The sequence below is a fragment of the Ailuropoda melanoleuca genome, chromosome 4 (assembly GCF_002007445.2).
Source record: "Ailuropoda melanoleuca isolate Jingjing chromosome 4, ASM200744v2, whole genome shotgun sequence".
Classification (NCBI taxonomy): domain Eukaryota; kingdom Metazoa; phylum Chordata; class Mammalia; order Carnivora; family Ursidae; genus Ailuropoda; species Ailuropoda melanoleuca.
In genome coordinates this window covers 2152480-2175829 of record NC_048221.1, presented here as the reverse complement: position 1 = coordinate 2175829, position 23350 = coordinate 2152480, and the positions used below count along the sequence as shown (strand labels likewise).

The following is a 23350-nucleotide window of genomic DNA, read 5'->3' as shown; positions in this document are numbered from 1 at the left end:
GTCCGGCCAGCCCTTCAAGTTCTCGATCTTGGAGATCTGCGACCGCATCAAAGAGGAATTCCAGTTTCTCCAGGCTCAGTACCACAGGTGAGGGGGGGCAGGGGCGCCGCGCCCCAGGGGACCCGGGAGTTCACCTGGGAGCTCACCTGGGAGCCCCGGGGAGAGGGGCCGGCCGCTGGGGGCCCTGGGGCGCAGCCAGGCGGGGGGCGGGGCCTCCGGGGTGTCGGGAGGAAGGAGACCCCCCCCAGGGGCGTGGGAGGGCTTCCAGGTAGAAGGCAGGTGAGGTGGCTGGGGACACTCAGTACTGGGACACTTTGAGCCGGGGAAGGGGCGGGGAGGGGACTGGGACCAGGAGGTGGGGCGAGGATAAGGAAGTGGGGAGAGGGGAAAGAGCCAAACCCATCACTTTGGAAAGTGGCCCAGATGGGTGTCCCTGCGTCTTTGGCAGGGTGGGGTGCGGTGGGGGTGGGGTGACGGTAGAGGCAGAGCCGAGTGGGATCCCCATGCCCGGTCTCCTTCCCAGCCTCAAGCTGGAATGTGAGAAGCTGGCCAGTGAGAAGACAGAAATGCAACGCCATTATGTCATGGTGAGGGGCTCATCATTGCCAGGACCGGGCAGTGGGGAGGAGGGCTCAGCTGTGAGTAAAAGTGTTAGGGGTGTGAACCCCCACTCACCCTGTCACTCTGGGCCTCATTTTCCCTGTCTGTAAATTGGGCTGGTTGGGATTCCAGGCTGTCTTTATGAGGGCCCTCCCAACTCTTACAAACAATGAGACAAGGAAGTCCCCTCTCCCCATGGACATCTTTGAGGGTCCAGGGTCTCAGGGCACCGCCTCCTGCCCCCCTCCCTGGTTTCTCGTGGTCTTCCCCTCTGGGCTCCCATGGGGCCGGCAGGCTCTGTGCCCTGCTGAGATTCCCCCAGCCTGGGAGCTCCTGGAAGACCCAGCATCCAACTGGGCCACTGGACGTTCCCGACTGGCTTTTCCTTTGCAGTACTACGAGATGTCCTACGGGCTCAACATTGAAATGCACAAGCAGGTAACTGTGTTAGGGGTCAGTGTTCCATAGGAAGGGTGAGGGTCTGGAGGCTGTGGGAGAGATCCGGCACTCAGGCAGTCTGGGGCAAAGCAGACCCAGGGGCACGGATCTCAGCCTGAAATCTCTGGCACCAGGGGGCCAGATTTCAGCCTCACAGGAGGAAAACAATTTTGCACTTCTAGAGACATAGTCCAGCAGGGAGGCAAGAAGTGGGCAGGAGCCAGGTGTCCCGGTCATGGAGGGCTTGTCACAGAGGCTGGCAGCCAGGTCAGGCAGGCAGTGGAGGTGACTTCTGTTGCTGGGAGGGGCCGGCCAGACAGTCCTGGAGGTCCCCTTTCAGCCGAGAGAGTCTGGTGTTCGGAGATGGATCCTGATGGCCTGAGGTGGCCCTCAAGCTTTTCTGATGCTTTGAAGCATGGGAGACACGCCCTCATGCTCTGAGGTTCTGAGACTCTCGTCAGCTTCTGTGTGGAATTCAAGGTTCTGAGTTAGACCAGAAGGTTCTGACATTGATTCCAGTTGTTCAAGATCAGCCCCGAGATGGGGAGCCTGGTTAAGCATCTGATTCTTGATTCTCAGCTCAGGCCTTGATCTCAGGGTTGTGAGTTTAAGCCCCACGTTGGGCTCCACACGGGGCATGGAGCCTCCTTAAAAAAAAAAAAAAATTAACCCCGAGAACCTGACACTGATCTCAAGGTTCTCTGATGGATCAGAGGGGCCCTGAAAGATTGTGAGGCTGATGGACTCTTACATTCTGTCCCTCCGAATATCAGAACAGTGGGTGGAGCCTAAAATAACGGGGGGGGGGGNGGGAAGGCTTCCTGATGGGTGGGAAGAGGGGAGGGGTGGGCTGAGAGTGTGGGCTGCCTGCGGGTGCCTTTCTGGGTATGTGTGGGCCCTGCTGGCTCTGGTGTGGGCCGGAGGGGGCTGATCTTCCTGGAGCAGGGTGTGGTCCCATGGGTGCATGAAGTAGACGGTCTTACAGGTGGCAGGGTGGCAGGCAGGTGCTAGGGCCCAGTCTCCGCCCTCCCAGGGGGAGCTCAAACCCTGTCCAGCACCCCTCTAACCCAGGCAGAAGCAAAACATCAGCTGACCCTGCACACAGCTGGATATGCCATACGTACCCCCTTACCACCCTCTTCCCTCTGTTCGGCCTCTATGGGGCACCCAGACCCTGTCCCCAGTGAAACCTGCAAGTCAAACCTCATTGTCTCCACTCCATTCCCTGGTCTTCTGATACCAAACACGTGGGTTTCTGCACACCGACCAATTTTCCAACTCCGACACCGGCGGATGGCCTGCGATTCAGCCTGATTGTAACACTGTGCACCTGGAGTCAGCACAGACCCCAGGTTCAGGGCTCGGCTGCACTGGACTGCCCCCCGTTTCAGAAACCAATCGAAAGTCTGGGTCTCCGGCCCAAACTTCTGACCACCAACTATATATAAATTGAGGGTTCCCACAATCCCCACCTCAGGTTCAATAATTTGCCGGAACAGTCCCCAGAACTCAGGAAAACTGTTGACTTACTAGGTTACCCGCTCATTAGATAGGATGGAGCTCAGGAACAGCCAGATGAAGGAAGGGCGGAGGGCGAGGCATGGGTCAGGGCGCAGAGCGTCGTGGCCTCCCTGGGTGCGCCCCCTTCCCAGCACCTCCACACTTTGACCCACCCAAAGCTCCCCACCAACTCCATGAGGGATGTTTGTGGAGGTTCCATTGCATAGGCCTGACCGATTAAATCATCAGCCACTGGCGATCAACTTGACCTCCATCCCTCTAATAAACGCAGGTATGGGTGAAAGGGGCTTATTGGGAGCCACAAAAGTCGCCCCCCCACCCCTTACCCATCGCTGAGAAGTTCCGGGAGTTTTAGGGGCTCTATGCCAGGAACTGGGGACAGAGAGCAAAATACAGATTTCTTTTTCTGAGCCCACCGCCACAGAGCCCTTCCCCGGTGGTGCGCGGGGGTCTCTCCCTGCCAGTGGCCCCGGGTTGCAGAGGAGACCCAGAGAGAGCCCGTGCCCAGGAGAGACGGCCTGTGAGGGCCACTCCTTTGTTTCTGATGACCCCCAAGCTTCTAAGCCACCCATCTGAGGGGGCATCTGTGCAGCTGCTCCCTGGGAATCTGTTGATTGTGTCTGGCGGCTGGTGGATCTGTCTTTGCCTTCCGGCTCCCGGCTGCCCTGGGCATCCGCTCAGCAGACCGCTTCCTCGGCAGCCCCTCGGTCTGCCCCTGAGCCTCTGCCTTTCTGGCTGCACTGTCGCCAGTTTGCACCTGCTGGGGACAGCCCCCTACCTCCCGGGCTTTGCCAAGGCCTATTATGTCTGGAATTGAGGGTCTGGACGGAGGGTCCCCCCTCCAAGCTTCCTCCCCATTGTTTCCTGCCAGGCCGAGATTGTGAAGCGTCTCAGTGGGATCTGTGCTCAGATTATCCCTTTCCTGACCCAGGAGGTGAGTGGGCCTGCTGGGTGGCCTGGGGGGCACCGGGCTGGAGCAGGGGCTTCAGGGATGGAGGGAGGTGGTGGCAGAGGGTGAGGAGTGGGGGCTCCAGCCCTGCCACCAGGCCGCTTGGGTCCGAGTCCTGGCCGCGTGCCCTTGGCTGCTGGCCTTGTCTGTGCCTTTGTGGTGATGTTTAGACAAGCTGATACATGCCAGGGTGATACTAGGTGCTAAGAAAGCACCCAGTAAAAGTTAGCCCTTCTGTGTGCTCAGTGAAATAAGCTAGCCACAAAAGGACAAATACCGTCCAGTTCCTCTCCCAGGAGGTGAGACCCATCATCCCCAGAGACAGAGAGGAGATGGCGGGAGACAGGAGCTGAGGGAGGAGATGGGCAGTCAGTGTTTTGTGGGGACAGAGTCTCAGTTTGGGGAGATGGAAAGTTCTGGAGACGGAGGGTGGGGGTGGTTGGATGACAGTGTAACTATGCTTCACGCTGCTGAGCTGTGCACTTAGAGATGGTTATGATGGTGATCTTAGTATCTGTAAGCACAAGGTAGAACCGGGCAGACGGCATAGTAAAGCAGTATGAACGCCTCCCTGGATCTTAAAAAAATGTTAGCCCTTGTAAGAATTCTCCATGTACCCACCAGCCTCAGGGCCTTTGTATCAGCGATCCCTGCTTCTGTCTGGAGCGTTCTATCCATAAGAGACACGAGGGCAGGTTCCATTGCAGGGTGGATAAATGGGGGGCCCTCGCTGTGATGGGGAACAAAACCAGGAGAGATGCTCATCTTGCATTGGACCCCACTGAATCTGAGATTTTCTGGAAGCTTGGGATGGCAGAATATCCTGGCCGGACTGAGATTATAGAGATCGTGTCTGAAGCCAAGGGTGGGGACAAGGAGGCCGTGGTGAGAAGGGCCACATGGGAAGAAAGGAGGGTGAAAAGACTAGGAAGTGAATAAAGACATACACCTGTGCCTCAGCGACTCCGTTCTAGACCAGGAGTCAGCAGACGGTAGTCCGAGGGCCAAATCCCACCCTCTGCCTGTTTTGTAAATAAAGTTTTATTGGTACGCCATCATGCCCATTCATGCATACGATCTCTGCGGCAGCGTTCCCGATCAAATGGCAGATAGAAAAGCTGCGACAGGGAACTTCTGGCCTGGAACGCTGAAAATACTTGCTCTGTGGCCATTTATAGAAAAAGTTTAGCAACCCTCGGCCTAGACACACTTGCACACAGGTGTGCCATACCCAGGACTTCCTATTAGCATCTGACACGTCCTCGGTGGGAACAGCCCAGATCCCAGAGCTCGGAAGGGTGGATGAACAGCCGTATATTGTGTATTCCGACGGGAGCCACCAGCCACCAGCCACGTGTGGTCCCTTCAGTACACAGGAATCTGTATTTTGATTTAAATATATTACATTAAGTTTCTGCTTACATTTGTATTAAATTAAATGGAACACTTCATTCTTCGCTTGCACCAGCCGCATTTCGAGTGCTTGGTAGCCACGTGTGGCGGACAGCTTCCTTATCCAGCAATGCGCGTAGGGGACCGTTTGTCATTGCTTGAGGCAGGGAGAGGCAGGAAGAAGGGCGATACATGGGCAGAGGCCCTGGGGCTTCTCCGGGCTGCCAATTTCTACTTTTTGACCCAGCAGCATTTACCTGGGTGCTGATTTAAACCACGGTTCTTTGCTGGGGGCGATGGTGCCTCTAGGGCACGCTGGGCAGTATCTGGGACCCGGTTGTGGTTGTCAGGACCAGGAGCGCTCCTGGCATGGAGTGGGTGGGCCAGGGATGCTGCTCCGCCCCCCACAGTGCCCAGGACGGCCCCCCCAGAGAACGCCCCGCCCCACCCCGATATCCACAGTGCCCTGTGCCAAGGGAGATCCTGATCCATCAACCCGATTTATAATTACTCGTTTTCACTGCCCCATCTGTGCTTTGTTTCCTTGTGTTTGTCTGATGATTTAAAATGGAAGGGGGGAGAGAGAAGAGAAATAGCAAGTTCTGGAGACAAAGATGTGGGGGGAGGAGAAGGGGGGCCTCAAAGGGCATTGCCTGGGCGGAGGGGGCGGCGAGCAGACAGGGAGTCTGAGCACCCCCTTCCGGCACCCCCACCTCCCAGCATCAACAGCAGGTGCTACAGGCCGTGGAGCGGGCCAAGCAGGTGACCGTGGGGGAGCTGAACAGCCTCATCGGGGTGAGTGCCCCCTGCCCCTCCCCAGCCCCGGGGAGACCCCACCCCTGGGTCCCTGGCACCCAGTAGGTGCTAAAGCTGGAGGTGCTGGGTGGGCAGCTGGCCTGGGCTCTGGCCTCCCTGGAGACTCTGGGGGCCCCCTCTGCCCAGACCCTGTGTCAGCTCTCGACTGCCTCCCGGGTCAGGGGTACTGCTGGGCTGCGGCCCGGCCCTGGCCCACCCCTCCTCTCTCCAGCAGCAGCAGCTCCAACCGCTGTCCCATCATGCCCCCCCTGTGCCCCTCACCCCTCGCCCTGCTGGCCTGGTGGGCAGCAGTGCCACGGGGCTGCTGGCCCTGTCTGGAGCACTGGCTGCCCAGGCTCAGCTGGCTGCGGCCGCCAAGGAAGACCGGGCAGGTGGGGAGGCCGAAGGACCCAGAGGTGAGTGGGCAGCACAGGGTGGCATTGGCCAGGGGGACAAAGGTGGGGAGGGGAACTGGCAGGCCACCCCGTCCAGAGCACCAAACTCATTGAAGTGCGAGTGAGTGAGTGATAGGGCCTGCAGGGCCCTGGGGGTCAACTCTACTCCCAACTGGCTGTGTGTTCTTGGGCGAGTTACTGCCCGTCTCTGGGCATCTATCTGAATGGTTCAGGGGAGGAACAACCCACTCTTTTGCAAGGCTGTTGGAAGGTGAAGGGAGGTTCTGAGCTGGGGAGAGGGCTCTAGAAACTCTGGATGGGTGTGTCCTCTGGCACCATAAGCTATGAAACCCTCATCTTTTCTTCTCTCTCTCTTTGCCTCACCCCCAACCTGCCAGTGGAGAGAGCCCCGAGCAGGGTAAGTGGAAGGGCATCCAGGACCTCGCGTGCTCTTTGCTTTGTATCTGCGTGTGGCTGAAGCTGGCGGTTCTGAGCGGACAGGGTCCTCACAGCAAGACCCGGGTTTTCAGCTGGGTCGCCTGGAGCCTTTTGGTGGTGGGAGGTGCCCATCGGGCTAGAGTTTTCTTTACAGAAGGTTCTCCACCTTGAGCTGTTTTTTTGCAATTGAATAAATGAGTGCGGGCCTGTAGGGCATTTCTCCCAACCTTGCATTCATTAATGTATCCATCATCCTCCCGCGTTACCTGAGTGCTGCCCGATAGAATGTGAGCCCTGCGTGTAATTTTTTTTTTTAATTGCTTACTTTTGAAACAATTATAAATGCGCAGGAGGTTGCAAAGAAAAGTACAGGGGAGCCCCAGGCACCCCTTTGCCCAGCCTCCCCCAGCAGTAAAGCCTTGTATAAAATACAGTATAGGATGCGGGAAACCGGGCACAATGCAACCCCCACAGTTGACTCCGCTTCCCGCGTTTTACCGGCCCGGCTGGCGCTGTTTTTCGTGAGCGCATGCGCATGTGCGGTTGTCCGCAGTTCCCTGCAGGGCAGCCTTTGACAGTATCACGGTCTACTGTGTGATGGCACATTTTCCAGTAGCCACCTTGACAAAGTTAAACAGAGGCGATGAACTCCAAGAGTCTATTTTACTTAACACCACGTATCTGGAATATTTCAACACGTAATCAACATGCGGATTATTAACGGTACATGTTACGTTCTTCTTATCCGGCCGAATCTCCAAGATCCAAGTGCATTTTGCTTCTTGAGCTCATCCCGGTTGCGCCAGTGCCCCGCGGGGCACCACAATCTGTGGTGTCACGACCATCCTTGAGTCTGCCCTTTGAAGGTCCCATTTCCCAGATACGGAGCTTGAGGCCCAGATCTTGAGAACAGTGGTGGGGTGCTCTGCCTTGGCTGGGCCCGGAGATGGGCGTCTCTGCCTCTCTGTGTTGTATGTAACATGTGTGTACATATATGTTCAAGTACGGGTGGGCGAGGGGTAGCAGTTTATGCCCCCGATCTGGGTCTTGCTCGTTTAACAGTGCATGTCGGAGACCATGTCTGCCTTCCTCCCTGCGATAACCAGCGCCTGCTGGAAACCTTCACAGGAACACCCTTGGGTCAGATAGGAGAATGTCTGCAGCATACGCTCCTGTGCACGCCTCTGCCCAGGCAGGGATTACGTTTGGGATAAATGTTGCCAGTTGCTGACTGGCCCTGTTTGTTTACTTGTTTACTAGGAGGCAATTCCTACAGAGGACGGGATCCTGTAGGAAAGGGACCGTATTTGTTTCCTGGGGTTGCTAGAACACATTAGTGTGCCCTGCGTGGCTTACAACAACACAAATTCATTCTCTCCTGGTTCTGGAGGATAGAAACGGAGGTGTGCGTGGGGCCGCTCCCTCCAGCGTTTCTAGGGAAAGATGCTTCCTTGGCTCTTCTAGCTTCTAGTGGCGTCTGGTGGTCCTCGGGGCTCCTTGGCTCGTGGCTGCATCACTCCGTCTCTACCACCATCCTCACGTGGCTTCTCCCCTGTGTGTCTGTGTGTCCCTCCCCTTTAAAGGACTCCAGTCCTATTGCACTAGGTCCCACCCCGATCCAGTATGCCTTCTTCGAAAAGAGTTACTTCTGCAAAGACCCTATTGTCAAATGAGGTCCCATTCTGAGCTTCTGGCTGGACATACAACTTTGGGGGACGTTGTTCAGCCCAGGAAAGGGACCGTGGCTCTCCTGGCCTTGCCCCGGAGCCATGCACGCCCCACGCACAGAGACAGGCACTGCTCTGGAGTGGCTCCGTGGTGGGAACGCGCTGGATACCAGGAAAGAGTGTTGTCAAATGAGAGATCCTGCCTCCGGGGGGACAGCAGGCCATGTGCGGGGACATTTGTGGCTCTCAGACTGGGGGAGCACCTGGCATCGAGTGGGTGGGGCCCTGGATGCCAAGCAGCCCCCCAGCGTGCCCTGGGGGTGAACCCCGTGGTGTATCACGTGGGTTTGTGTGTTTCTCTGCACACACCTGGGCAGGTTGTGTACAGACGACAGGGAGCGCTCACCGCGGGCCAGGCGCCACGAAGCCAAGGGTTCCATGGCTCGCTGGATCTTCCCAGCAGCCCTGGGAGGGGGGTGCTGTTCCCATCCCCATTTTACAGAGGGAACACAGACGCAGACAGGTGAGGAGACTTGCCCCAGGTCTCAGAGAAACGCAAGTTCCTCTCTCCACGCTCGCTGTTTACATCAGTGATACACTGGCCATCTTCCATGTTGTCACACCTCAACTTTTTTTTCTTAAGATTTGATTTTTTTTTAAAAGATTTTATTTATTTATTCAACAGAGATAGAGACAGCCAGCGAGAGAGGGAACACAAGCAGGGGAAGTGGGAGAGGAAGAAGCAGGCTCCCAGCAGAAGAGCCTGATGTGGGACTCGATTCCAGAACTCCGGGATCACGCCCTGAGCCAAAGGCAGACGCTTAACCGCTGTGCCACCCAGGCGCCCCTGATTTTTTTTTTAAAGATTTTATTTATTTATTTGACAGAGACAGAGACAGCCGGTGAGAGAGGGAACACAAGCAGGGGGAGTGGGAAGAGGAAGAAGCAGGCTCATAGCAGAGGAGCCTGATGTGGGACTCGATCCCATAACGCCAGGATCACGCCCTGAGCCAAAGGCAGACGCCCAACCGCTGTGCCACCCAGGCGCCCCTTAAGATTTGATTTTTAAGTAATCTCTACACCGAACGTGGGGCTCGAACTTACAACCCTGAGGTCAGGAGTTGCATGCTCTGCTGACTGAGCCAGCCAGGCGCCCCCCCACCCCCACTTTTTTTTTTTTTTTTAAGATCTCTACTTTCTTTTTTAAATGGCTGCGTGGCTTTCCCATCCGTGGTTGGGCTCTGCGGCCTGCTTGCTTTCCCAGCTGCCCCATCGCGGCCCCGGGGACTTTGCTTCCTCCTGTGTGTGTTTGCAGATAGCCGGGCAGCTCTCCAGGCGGGATTTCTTATCTGCCCATTGCATTGGGCTTGGAGATAATATCTCGGTTGAAGAATTGGTCCCACAACTAAAGTGCTTGAGAAAGCACTGTGTGGGGCAGCCCCTGTGTACAGATGGGGAGACTGAGTCCCAGGGAAGGAGCAAACTGCTTGAGGGCTCACGAGGCAGGTTGATGCTGGGGGCGGGGGGTCTCTGTGCCGGCTCACCCAGCCTTGGACCTTCAGAGGTCGTATTGTTGGCATGTGTGAGGGGGCTTTGAGTCCTGTTTTCGGCCCCTAATTCACTGCACAGCCCTGTCTTCCCTTAGGCTCGGTTTCCCTGTCTGTACAATGGGATTACCCCCCACTTCTCCACTTGCTCTGAGGCCAACAACTTAGCATCGAGTCTGCCCTTGGAAGTTCCCATTTCCCAGATGGGAAGCATGAGGCACAGATCCTAATAACGGTATTGGGGACCCTCAGTCTTGGCTGGGCCAGGATGGCGTCTGGGCCCCAGGACCCTAACCCTTTGTCCCACCCAGCCCTTGTCTCTCTGCAGAGCGCATCCCCCTCACCCCCTGAGAGTGTAGGGGAAGAGGAGCGACCAGGTGGCCCGGGGGGCAGCGGGAAGCAGCGAGCTGAGGACAAGGATCTGTCCGGACCCTATGTAAGTGGGGGGCAAGCAGAAGACTGGGGTGGGCCCCCAACCCAGCTCCTCAGAGCCTTCTGGAGCCGTGCTCTGGCCATGTCTCTCACTCTAGAGCCTTCCATAGTTCCCCATTGCCCGTGGAGCACTGAGCAATCAGAAGAGTCCCTGTGGGGCCAGGCCCAGCTGTAGTTGCTGTGGACCAGGCATCCGTTTTCCCACCTCCTGGCTTTGGCTCTGCCGCCATCTACAATGCCCCTTCCCCCTGCCTCTCTCTGAGGCCCGGAGTGTTCTCTCCTGCAGGAGGCTGTCTCCGGCCCCCTCTTCCAGGGCTCCCTCCCTCACTGGAGGAGCACTACACCTGCAGTTTCTGCCTCTGGCACCCCAGGGGCCAGGCTGAAAGTGGGGGGCTGGGACTTGGCTGGCGGGGAAGCACTTGTCCCATCGACAGGGACAGCCTTAACCTGGTCCCCGCCGCCTGGCAGGCCCAGTATCGGCCAATCCTTCTGTTTCTCAGAGATGCCATTGGTCTTTAAAAATCCTTACAGCTTGTTCTATACGTGTCAGCAACTCATTTTGTTTTAAAGAAGAAAATTGGGGACGGGGGGGGGGTCAAAGAAATGCCCTCCTGCTGGGAAGATATGGCCTTCAGGCTGCAGGCTTTGGTCTTCCCTTGCTTTCAGCTGGACCAGAGGGCAGTCCCAGACAACACTGTTTCCCCCAAGGGTGGAACAGGAGGAGGGAGAACAGATGTGGTGACAGGTGTTAAAAAATCCCCCTGGGGCAAGCTTGGAGGACTACCTGGAGGGGGCAAGGCTGAAGGCCAGGAGCCTAAGGAGGAGATGAGGTGTCTGCTAGGCCATGGGATGGGGGTGGGTAGATGGGTTGGGGAGACATGATCCTGAGAGGTCGACTGGCTCTGTGGAGCGAGAACCGGGAGGGAGGGCTGGATGACTCCTGCTCTCTGGCTGTCCCCTCACTGCACAGAGCAGGAAACAGACTCAGGGAGGGCTGGGAGGCGCTCAGGGCTCTAGGTCAAGTCTTGGGCACTCAGCTCCATACCCCTCATTTTTCTCCACGAGGGACCCACCCACTGTTCCCAACACCCACCCCCTGCACCTGAGCAAATGGCAGCCTTCTTTCTGAACCAAGCTAATGGGCCTCTGAAGCCCCGGAATCCTGATCAGACCGGGGCTGCCCCCCCCCCCGGTATGCCCCCACCTCCTGAGCATGAGTCAGGGCACGTGGAGGCAGGGGCATGGCCAGGGTAAGCTCTCTCCCCCTGTTCCCCCCAGGAGAGTGACGAAGACAAGAGCGATTACAACCTGGTGGTGGACGAGGTGAGTCGGGGTCCAGCCTCTGACTTCTGGGACTCCGAGGTCTGGGCACAGCCAGCGGTAGGTTTTCCAGAGTGTTTGGGGGGCCCACAGGGAAGGGGGGTCCTGGCCCCCTCTCTGTGGATGGCGGGAATGAGGGTGGTTGGGAGTAGGGAGAGTAGGAGATAGGGGGGCACCTCAGGCCGACCTCCTCTCCGTAGCGCAGGTGGGGAAACTGAGCCCCAGAGGACACTGGGGATGGGCGGCAGAAGTGGCTTCAAGCCCTGGCTCGCTGTGCGACTGGGGGCATATGCTGCCTTCCGTGGTCTCACTTTCCCCATCTGTTCAATGCGGGACAACAAAAGCGAGCCCTTCCGTAGTCGTTGCTGTGTGTGCTCATGGAGTAGGCACTATCGATCCCATTTTACAGATGAGTAAAGTAAGGCATGGAGACACAAGCCTCCCAAGGTGGATCACAGGTGCCCGGTCTGGAGTGTGGGATGGGGTCTGGGAGGGGTATAGAGAGGGGCTATCCTCCTTCGCCCACTTCATCTCCACTTAACGTCGCTTCCTCAAACCCAGGACCAACCCTCGGAGCCCCCCAGCCCAGCTACCACCCCATGTGGAAAGGCACCCATCTGTGTCCCCGCCCGTCGGGACCTCGTGGACAGTCCGGCCTCCTTGGCCTCCAGCCTCGGCTCCCCACTCCCCAGAGCCAAGGAGCTTGTCCTGGTAAGGAGTAGGGGAGGCCTTGAAACTCATTTTATTCATCCTGGGGGCCTGGAAACAGATGCCACCACATTAGGTGTGGAGCGGGGAGAAACCAGCCGGGCCATGATTTTTTGCCTCCTTCCTAAAAACCGCCTCTACTCTATCCGAGTGTTTTTCCCAAGTGGACTGGCTCTGTGGACCCCAAGTACACATGAAAAGACCACTCCCCATCTTGTGGAGAAACCGAGCCTCTCTTGCAAGAAATAGGAGTCCCTTGGGGATGCACACAGTGAGCTGCAGAAAGGAGGCTCTCGAGGCCGCCCCAGCCCCGCAAGTGTTAAAGCCTTTGCGAGGCGCTGGAGAAACACCAGCGCCCCCTGAGCTGCCGTCCCTGTCCCCTAAAGGCAAGCTGATTACTATGGGAACAACTTTCTCAGTGCCAGGTGTAGGAACCCCCAAAGAGCTTGCCCCCCCCACCCCCGGGCGTTCACAGTTGGGCTCCATTTGTCCCACCCCTCTCCCCCAAATCTTCCCCAGACCCCTGCCCTGCACTTACCCAGAGAGTGCGTCGGTTTCTAGGCCTCCCCTCCCAGCAGGTTGCTATGGCAACCGCAGAGGCTGGGACTCCCGAGGCATCTTCGGTGACCTCCTCCACTCCAGGAGACCAGAGGGGGAGGGGCAGCTCTGTTCTACCGGAGAAGCGCCCACGAGGCGTCCCTGTCCCACGTGGTCACCACCCACTCCCCCTCGTGGGCGTGTGAGTGCAGCAGACACACAACGTGGGACTGTAGAGTGGAAAGATGGACAAGGATGGGAAGTTCCTTGAAAGGCCAAGGAGGTGCAGCGGAGAGGATGGAGCGAGGAGCTGGTCCGTGGAGGCCCGCTCCCCCTCTGCTCAGGTTTTCCCACAGGAGAGACAGCTGCGGGGACACCCCGCCCCCTGGGCGCAGGGCAGGGCACGCCAGTGCCAGTGCCCGGGGTGCTGGTCCTTCATCTGGGAGCTACCCCCTGCTCTCGCGCCCCATAAGTTTCCCAGTCCTTGGCCCCAAAGGACAGGACAGCCTCCCGACTTCCTGTCCCCTTCTCTCACAAGCGCACTGCTTGCAGGCGTGCCCCTGTTCAAGCCAGTCTACACCCGCACTCCTAACCGCGTATCGCCCTGCAAGCCTTATTACACGCGTGCATGGCTCTGGCAGCGGGTGTGGGCCCCCCTCACCACGCCTGTGTGCAGCCCTGTCGGCAGATGCCGGGCCCCTTCCTGCTCGCGCTCCCCGTGTGCAGACCCTCGCATGTCCCTGTGTCCCTGTGCTCCGGGGATCAGCCGAGGGGCCCAGGCCGCTGAAACCGCAGAGGGGCGCTGCTTGGCCCGCAGGCACCTCCCCTGAGCCCTGGCCTGGCTCGGATATACCCGCTCCCTCCTCTCACCTAGTTTCTCACCAGCTCGTGGGCTGCAAGGTGCCTGTGCCAGGGGGTGTTCAGTCCTGACCTTTGTCCCCAGAACGACCTTCCCACCAGCACTCCTGCCCCCAAGTCCTGCGACTCATCCCCGCCCCAGGATGCGTCCACCCCCGGGCCCAGCACAGCCGGTCACCTCCGCCAGCTTGCGGCCAAGCCAGCGCCTTGCACGGACAGCGTCGGTGAGCCTCTGCTGGGGCCTGTCAGAACAGGTGTCTTCTGGGGGGGGGGCGGTTTCTAGAAATTAGTAGGGGCAGGGGAGCAGGAGGTGTGACTGCAGCTGTAGCACGACCTTGGCCCTTTCCGAGACTCTGAGCCCGATGCTGACTCACTCTGCAGAGGCCTCCGTCTCCTCGCTGTCTTGGCTTGACAGGTGGGGAAACTGAGGCCCAGAGGGGCAGTGGTTTACTCGAGAGCATTAGCCTAGTGCACTGGCAAGACAGGATTGGGGTCAGACAGCCTTGGGGTTGAGGCCAGCCTTGGATACTCATCAGCTGTGTGACCTTGGGCAAGTGACTCAACCTTTCTGAGCTTCGGGTTCCCCACCATTAACGGGGGGGTGACATTGTTCTCCTTTTCTCTCTTACGGCCAGGCCCTGTGCTGGTCCTGGGGTCCCAAAAAGAAATCAGCCCTGAAACCTACCCTCGAGGAGCTCCCAGATGGTGGGGAAGGAGACCCAGACCCCAAAACTCCCAGCCCTGTGTGGTCGTGACTAGGCTAGAGGGAGGGGTGGGGTGAGGAGGCTCGGTGATATTTCTGAGCTATTGCTGGACTTTGGGTCCAGGTTTTAAAAGGTGACTAGGAGCTCAGCAGCTGAGGAAGGACAGGGAAGAGCATGTTGGCCAGAGGGACAAACATCTGGAAACATGAAAGGGTGTGGTGGTTGCGGGACCAGAGCACAGCAGCCCTAAATGACCAGCCAAGGCCGTGGAAGGCCAGACCTGGGTCCGAGGTGTCTGAAGACCTATCTTTGTCTCTTCTCACTCAGCCCTGAGGAGCCCCCTGACACTGTCCGGTCCCTTCACCACGTCCTTCAGCCTGAGCTCCCACAGCACCCTTAATGGGGACCTCTCTGTGCCCAGCTCCTACGTTAGCCTCCACCTGTCCCCCCAGGTCAGCGGCTCTGTAGTGTATGGACGGTCCCCCATGGTGAGTCCTCGGCGTGGAGGCACCAGGAGATACCAGCAGGGCTGGGGGCTGGGGGCCGAGAGGAGAGACCACTTACGTAAGGAGAGACAAGGGAATAGGGAAAGGGATAGGAATCCGGCTTGGCAAGTACATGTGGGTGTGGGAAGGTGATCTGAGTGTCTCAGCAGCCCACAAGCTTAATACAAAGAAGCAGCTATAACTGGAAGAAGCAACAGTAACTATGCTGCATTCTAAGGAGCAGAGAGCTCTAGCCACGGGGGTGAGGGTCCCATTCAGCCTCCTGGCAGAGGGCGTCCAGTTGGTAGCCCTAAGGGACTGCAGTGATCCTGGTAGACTGCAGACGAAGGACTAGCCTGGATAGAGGACTGGAAGAGAGGTCTTATGAGAAGGAGTTGAAGGAATGGGGCATGAGACCCCTGACCTGGGGCAGAGGGAGCAGACAGGGACTGTGTGGGCCCCAGAGGGCAGTGCAGGGACAGATGGCTGATAGAGTGAGCCGCCCTGAAGTGGACCAGGATGCCTCCAGAGGGAAGAAAATGCTGTCCCTGGGGACATGCCAGACCCCAGGCTGGGTGGGCACTTGTGAGGGACGTTGTAGAAAAGAGGTCAGCAAATATTTTCTGCAAGAGGCCAGGCAGCAAATATTTTTGGCTTTGGGCAGTTGGTCTGTGTGACAGCTACTCACCTCTGCCTTCACAGAGCTCAAAGCTAGCACAGACAACACATAAATGAATTGGTGTGGCTATGTGCTAATAAAACTTTATTTACAAAAACAAGCAGGGGGCCACAGTTTGCCAACTCTTGCTCTAGAGCAGGTCAGAAAGACTCTTCAGGGTCCTTCCAACTCTGGGATTCTAGGATTCCCTGGGCAGAGACTTTGGGGTTCCCGCAAGCCTCTGCTCTCCTGTCTGCAGTGTGGGTGGAGGATAGGGCATCTCTGGCCTCTTGGGGAGGGGCTGAGCAGATCGGGGATCCTCTGCTAAACAGAGAAATACGGCAGGTGAGCCTGGGGGAAGGCACAGGTGGGCTTGAGTCACCTGCGCTGTGACACCCCCTCTGGCACTTTGGCAGATGGCATTTGAGTGTCACCCACATCTCCGGGGGTCGTCCATCTCCTCCTCCCTGCCCACTATCCCTGGCGGAAAGCCGTGAGTATCTCCTGTCAGGCGCTTACGTTGTGGAGTGGGGGCTGGGGTTCCCTGCTGCCTTTCCAGAAGCTCTCTTTGAGGAGCTCTCTGGAGAGAGAGGTGTAACGAGCAAAATGTAGACCGCTGTTTCTCAACGAGGGGGGAGGGGTATTTTGCCTTCTCCACCCCCACCCCAGGACATTTGGCATGTCTGGTGATATTGTTTGTGGTGACACCCACATCTGGCCCCTAGTGGGTGTGGGTCAGGGATATTGCTGCGCACCCAGCAGGGCATGGACCCAGACATGGACCCAGCCCCAAGTACCCTGGAACTTTCTGCCACACTGGGAATGTTCTGGACCTATGGCTGTCCAGTGATTGCCATCGGCCTCCTGTGGCTTCTGCCACCGAGGAACTGAAGTTGTAAATGCTTTTGAATTTAACTGGCCACATGTGGCTGGTGGCTACTACTGGGTCCCCTCTCTGGAGCCCCTCCGGCGTTTCCCAGGATCCTTTCTACTCAGCGTTTACTCAGTGCTTGCTTGCCGGGCTAGGGCTAGGGCTAGGACCCCCTCCTCTTTTGTACCGCGCGGACTGCAGTGACTGTCGGGTCACCTGTGATCATGGGGTTCCTTCCCCAAACGCATGGGGGTACCGGGCTGGGCGGGGGGCGAGGCCCTGGCGGGCGGGCGGGCCGCCACCTCCAGGGCGGCCCCCTCCCCGCGCGTCAGGGCCTTTCTGCTCCTCCTGTGCAGGGCCTACTCCTTCCACGTGTCTGCCGATGGGCAGATGCAGCCGGTGCCCTTCCCCTCGGACGCGCTGGTGGGCGTGGGCATCCCGCGGCACGCGCGGCAGCTGCACACGCTGGCGCACGGCGAGGTGGTGTGCGCGGTCACCATCAGCGGCTCCACGCAGCACGTGTACACGGGCGGCAAGGGCTGCGTCAAAGTGTGGGACGTGGGGCAGCCGGGCGCCAAGACGCCGGTGGCGCAGCTCGACTGCCTGGTGAGGGCGGGGCTTGTCCGCGGGAGAGGGGCTCGCGGCCTCGGGGAGCGCACGGGGCTCCGGGCGCTGGGAGGCCCGGTCCGGAGGGCCAGCCCTACACCCTCGCCTCTCTTGTGTCCCAGAACCGGGACAACTACATTCGTTCCTGCAAGCTGCTGCCGGACGGCCGGAGTCTGATCGTGGGCGGCGAGGCCAGCACCTTGTCCATCTGGGACCTGGCGGCGCCCACCCCGCGCATCAAGGCGGAGCTGACCTCCTCGGCCCCCGCCTGCTACGCCCTGGCGGTCAGCCCCGACGCCAAGGTCTGCTTTTCCTGCTGCAGCGATGGCAACATCGTGGTCTGGGACCTGCAGAACCAGACCATGGTCAGGTGGGTGGCCCCGCCCCCTTGGCTTGTACGCTGTGGGGGACGGGGGAGTGGCCTGGGAGGGTCCCGCTCCGACAGCCGCCTGGGCCCTTCTCCCTGCAGGCAGTTCCAGGGCCACACCGACGGTGCCAGCTGCATCGACATTTCCGACTATGGCACTCGGCTCTGGACCGGGGGCCTGGACAGCACGGTGCGCTGCTGGGATCTTCGGGAGGGCCGCCAGCTGCAGCAGCACGACTTCAGCTCCCAGGTGCTGCAGCGGCTCGGCTTGGAGGGCCCTAGAAGTGTCCGGAATCCGGAGTCCTCTCCTCTCTACCCACTTCCACTGTCCCAGTGGGACCAAATACCTGCCGTCTGTCCATCGTTTTGGTCCTTCAGACACACCCACAGGCTTCCCCCTTAATTCTCCAAGGACAGATAGAGGGAAACACAAAGGAACTGATTCATTTTAAGCTGTGGGCCTACTTAGACCCTCAGATCGCTTTCCCAGATGCTTGTGCCAAGCCACTCCCCCATTCCTTCGTTTCTCTTCCTGGCCTTGAACCTCTTGACCCTACTGGGAGTTCCTGACCCCCCCCCCCGGGACTCACCATGGGGGAGCCACTGGTGTGGGGGGACAGGTAGAGGTTGACATGGGAGTTGGGCAGAGAGGTTTCTGTTGAGGGCATTGTGGGAGTCCAGGCTGAAGGACATGGTGAAGGGGCTGGACAGAATCGGGGGGCTCCACAGGGCTGGGTCAGATCCTCTTTCCCATTGCCTTGGGGGCAGGGCATGAGCTCGTTGGCCTGACATTTAAGGCCTCCATGCTCTAGTCTCACACGCACCATGCCCAGCCACACCTCTAGACCTCTCCACTGACTGTTCCTGACAGCTGACTTGCTTTCCCTTTCCTTTTGCCAAATTGGTGAGCTCCTACTCATCCTTCAAAACCCATCTCCATTTTGCCCCTTCCTTGAACCCCCAAACTCTTTCTGTTCTACCTTCTCTTGTTTTTAGCTTATGTTTCTTTGATAGGGCAGTCAGGGGTGTGGGTGGGTGTAGTTGTCCGTCCCTTGTCCCTGAGACTTAGGTGGGTTGTTCTCTGGGGATTCCATGGTGAGTATCTCCCATCCCACTGGGCCCCCTGTCTTTACACAGGAACACTTCTGTATGGCCAGGAGAGAACTTGCAAAACCTGGTCTTCTCTCTGCTGTCAGTTTATGGTTCTTTCCGTACGTGTCCTGTCAGTAAGATTCGAGAAGTTTGGGGTGGAACAGGGCCCTACTCCTCCCGGTGCCTGGCTGGGGCCCGGCACGATGAGGCCACCGAACCCTTTCAGATCCAAGTCAGAGGCAGTGTTGCAAGCGGGGAGGGCTCCAAGCTGGGAGTCCGAAGGCCTGATCCCTCGCGGATCCATGACCTTGAGCGAGCGGGGTCTCAGCTTGCCTTCCACCATCTGCTTGTGGGGGGCGACTGTCCTTGCCCAGCTTCACGCTCTCCCCGCTTCCCTCCCTCCCAGAGCTGTTGTGCGTTTGGAGCAGATAATGGATGTGAGGCCCCAGGGTTCCGTGTAATTCTGATTAATATTAATGATTCGACATGCGGTTGCCTGCTGTGTTCCAGGCCCTGGGCCAGCTGCCTCTCCACGCGGGGCTGTGGTGGGAGAGCACCGGACCTCCCTCCTCCCCTGCTGGGCGTCCTCCACCATCTGAAGGGGGTTCTGATCTCCCGTCTTCCGTCTGCACCCCCAGATCTTCTCCCTGGGCCACTGCCCTAACCAGGACTGGCTGGCGGTGGGCATGGAGAGCAGCAACGTGGAAGTTCTGCACGTCCGCAAGCCTGAGAAGTACCAGCTGCACCTTCACGAGAGCTGTGTGCTCGCCCTCAAATTCGCCTCCTGCGGTGCGTCCTCGGACTGGGCAGGGCTCCGGGGTGCCAGGCGGGGTTCCCAAAACAGCACACCACAACCCACACCACAAAACACAGGCTGCCCAGCGGGATCTGAATCTTAGTAGATCGTTCGTTAGTGTAAGTTTGTCCCAAGTATTGCACGGGATACACACATATATGAAAAATAAATAATAAATCATGACATACTCATGGGGCGTCTGTACTAAAAGTGATTTGTGATTTTTCTGAGATTCAAATGTAACCGGACATCCCAGATTTTCTCTGGCAACCCTCTCCTGGGGGCTCCCCCTTCTTGAAGGCCAGATGGAGCCGCCTGGGGCCCATTGTGCCCCTTGTGAGAGCAGAGGTGCCCGAAAGGGAGAGGCCAGCCCCTCCGGGTTGTCTCCGTTCCTCCCTCCGAGAACTCCCTGCCCTCCCTTCGCAGGACGCTGGTTCCTGAGCACCGGGAAGGACAACCTGCTCAACGCCTGGAGGACGCCGTATGGAGCCAGCATTTTCCAGGTACCGCAGGGCAGGCCAGGGCAGGGCGGGGCGCCGTGCATCCGGGGGCCCCAGGGTGGCTGCACTGGTGGGTAAACCGCAGAACTTCCTTGGGGTCCTCCGAGTCCCCCCCACCCCAGCCAGCAAGCTACTAGAGCAGGGCCTGCCAGCTGTGGCCCGTGGGCCCCATCTGCCTGCAGCCTGGGTCCTGTGTGTGTGTGTGTCTCTGTGTGTCTGTGTGTGTGTCTGTGTCCGTGTGTCTCTGTGTGTGTCTGTGTGTGTGTGTCTGTGTTTGTCTGTGTCTCTGTGTGTCTGTGTCTGTCTGTGTCTGTGTGTGTCTGCGTGTATGTGTGTGTCTCTGTGTGTGTGCGTCCGTGTGTGTATGTCTGTGTGTGTGTGTCTGTGTCTCTGTGTGTCTGTGTCTCTGTGTGTGTCTCTGTGTGTGTGTCTGTATGTGTCTATGTGTGTGTGTCTGTGTCTCTGTGTGTCTGTGTCTCTGTGTGTGTATGTCTGTGTATGTCTGTATGTGTCTATGTGTGTGTGTCTGTGTCTCTGTGTGTGTGTATGTGTCGCTGTGTGTGTCTCTGTGTGTGTCTCTGTGTGTGTCTATATGTGTCTATGTGTGTGTGTCTGTGTCTTTGTGTGTGTGTCTGTGTCTCTGTGTGTGTGTATGTGTCTATGTGTGTCTCTGTGTGTGTGTCTCTGTGTGTATGTCTGTGTCTCTCTGTGTGTCTCTGTGTGTGTGTCTGTGTCTATGTGTGTGTCTCTGTGTGTGTGTATTTAATTTTTTGAAGACATATAAAATTTGCCATCTTAGCCATTTTTAAGTATACCCTTCAGTGGCGTGAAGCACACTCACCCCGTCCTGCAGCCACCGGCCCCCCCCACCCTCCGTCTCCAGAACGTTCCATCTCCCCACACGGAGACTCTGTCCCCAGGGAGCACGGACTCCCCAGCCCCTGCCCCAGCCCTGGCTCCCACCAGCTCCTCTCTGTCTGTATGGACAGGACTCCTCTGGGGACCCCCTGGGAGTGGGGTCCTGTGGGATGTGCCCTTCTGGGTCTGGCTGCTTTCGCTGAGCCCGGCATCCTCGGGGTCCGTGCACGGCGTGGCTGGTGTCAGGGCCTGTCCACGTCGTGGCCGCTGTCAGGCTCCCTTCCGTTCGAGGGCCGGGTCGTGCTCTCTAGTGCCCATGGGCTGCGTTGTGCTTCTCCGCTCACCAGTGGTTGGGTGCCCGGTTTGCTGCCCCGTTTTGGCTGCTGTGAACCCTGCAGCCGTGGGCATGCGTTCTTCTCTCTCGGGCGGACGTCTTGGATTGGAATGTCTGATCACTGCGTAACCTGGGGACAAACTGCCAGACTGCCCAGTGCTCACCCCACCCGGTGCTCACCCCCACCCGCCGCGCACGCGGGATCAAAACCCTCTACACCCTCACTGACACTCGTTAGGGCCTTTCTTGGTCACCGCCAGCCTCGTGGGTGTGGGGGGGTTTCTACGTTTTTAAAGAGCAGGAAAACAAAAGGAGAATCATGTGACATAGATTTATTTGGCCTCTGGACTTGACTAGAGACTTGTGTGGACCTTTGGCGAGGCCTGTTCGAGAACTTCCCGTGGGGCCCTCTGCAGGAAAGGGTTGCTGCTGTGGGTCAGAGAGCGCTGAGCCTTAGCGAGCCCCTGCGGCGCCTCGTGGCCCCGCGCCTGCTGCGCTCTGAGCTTCCTTCCAAAGGGCAGGCCTTCAGTCCCATCCCTAGGTGTCAGGAGCACAGAGGACCCGCCCTTCCCAGGAGCACTGTCTCGGGTCCAGAGCTCAAGTCCAGTGGCCCTTCCTGTGGAAAAATGTGTCACCCTCCTTCCCCCATCATCTGCCCCCTGACGGGGAGAGCCCTGGCCCTCCACTGCGGGCTCCCCTATCCCCAGTCCTGTCTAGGCTCCAGCCTTGACCATAGGCTTATCCTTGGGGGCAGGCACTCCGCCAGTCGCCTCACCTCTTCCCTCTCCCTCTGAATGTCCTGCAAGGCCCCGCCTCACTTGCCCCTTCTCTCCCTCCCCTCATCCCTGCCCATAGTCCAAGGAGTCATCCTCCGTGCTGAGCTGTGACATCTCGGGAAATAACAAGTACATTGTGACAGGCTCAGGGGACAAGAAGGCTACCGTGTACGAGGTGGTCTACTGAGACCCCCCATCTTCCTGCACCCCTAGCCCCGCTCCTGGGGGAGGGGCATCCTGGACAGAGACCCCGACACACCCTCTCCATTCATACCTGTGAGTGCTAAGTCTCGTCTGCCCTCTGGCTGACTCCCTCCCATCTTCTCTTGCTGGACGTGGGGCTGGGCAGGCAGGTGGACTTTGGGGAAATAAATGTATTTATCACAACTGCCTTTCTGTCCTGGGCTGGAGAACCGGGGACTGTTGCTTTTCTTGGGCACAGTTGCTGGGGGATGGCTGTGCGGCTCGGGGAAGCGGCTTTCCTTCTCTCAGCCTCTTAGCCTTTTCTGGACGATGAAGGAGTTCGTCCTGCATGAAATAGCGCCGGGTCTGGCGGGAGCAGCAGGTGTGACACGGGGCAGCACGGCTTACGTGACGCCATGTCACCCGCAGCCCGTGGACCTCAGAGGCTGAACACAACAGACGCTGATGGCTCGCTTGTGTCCATGTGGCTGGGGGCTCGGCTCCCAGTAGACACTCAGGGCTCCAGGATGGTGGAGTTTCTGCCATGACCACAGGTCGCTTCAGGGTCCGATGTCACAGGGAGAGGAAGTCACACATGCTTCCCGTGCTCGGCCCCAGAGCTGCATGGGTCTGTTTTACCACCAGCCCTTTGGACAGAATCATCCCAAGATGCTGGCCACATACAAAGGGTTGGGGAATATAGCGGAGCACATAGCTCTCTGGGGTGCTTGCCTTTGAGACCCACGGAAAATTCCTGAGAGCCTGGTGCACGGCGATGCCTGGGCCCACCCTAAGGTGCTAAGCAAACACCACAGTCCCAGAGGAGAGGACGGTAAACTGAGAGCCAACAAGGAGAAACAGTCATTTGCTTGGGGGCAGGGTGGTCATGCAAGACTGTGTGGGTACAGAGGGAACAGCATGTGCAAAGGCTCAGAGGTGAGGAGCTTGGCCAGGTGGAAACCAGGCGGGCAGGGTACTCTTCCTCAGCTCCAGGGAGAACAAGGCCTCCAGCCCAGGCTGAAGCAGAGAGAGCCTATGGAAGGGGTGCCAGCCCGGGGCAGGGCCATAGAATCAAGTCTGTGTTTCGGAAGCTCCCATGGGCGGCTGTGGCGGGGCTGGGGGTGAAGCCGGGATGCTGCTGGAAACCCCTGTGGCGGAGATGGTGGGGTCCCGGGGGAAACAAGTCGCACCCCCGTGGAGTTTTGGAGGCACTTTTTGGGGAGAGGATAATTCTCTGGGTAAGGAAAGCAGCCCCGCTGGCATCATCTGGGACGCTTATCCTGGAGGGACAGGGTGAGCGAGGGTGTCGTGAGAGCCCCCTTGCAGGAGAGGGTGGACGAGAAGCCAGCCAACCAGCGACTGTGTCAACTACCCTCTCCCCGCAGGGCACTGCCACTGCCAGGACCTATCACTCTCTGTGGGGGCATCCCGGGCACTGGGGGGCCAAGTGGCATCCCTGGCCCCCATTCACTTGATGCCAGGCACCCCCCCCAAAGTCAAGATGACCACTGATGTCCACAGAT

The 23350-nt window shown here is 58.5% G+C and overlaps 1 protein-coding gene across 6 annotated transcripts; it reads left to right on the top strand.

Annotated features, from left to right (window-relative positions):
* Nucleotides 1-6: 6 nt before the first annotated feature.
* Nucleotides 7-21893, top strand: TLE2 (TLE family member 2, transcriptional corepressor). 6 transcript variants are annotated; one of them, XM_034657466.1, is made up of 19 exons: nt 7-87; nt 524-587; nt 994-1038; nt 3431-3493; nt 5621-5695; nt 5931-6111; nt 6489-6508; nt 10071-10178; nt 11453-11497; nt 12056-12205; nt 13683-13821; nt 14629-14789; nt 15861-15937; nt 16672-16921; nt 17044-17291; nt 17391-17538; nt 19019-19169; nt 19603-19679; nt 21724-21893. In XM_034657466.1, exons 2-19 carry the CDS (start codon nt 567-569, stop codon nt 21829-21831), a joined length of 2067 nt encoding a protein of 688 aa, XP_034513357.1. In that variant the 5' UTR covers nt 7-87; nt 524-566; the 3' UTR covers nt 21832-21893. The 6 variants fall into 6 exon arrangements, with proteins under 6 accessions (XP_034513357.1, XP_034513353.1, XP_034513356.1 ...); XM_034657462.1 differs by having other exon boundaries at nt 17367-17538; XM_034657465.1 differs by having other exon boundaries at nt 5928-6111; nt 14629-14753; nt 17367-17538.
* Nucleotides 21894-23350: the final 1457 nt, after the last annotated feature.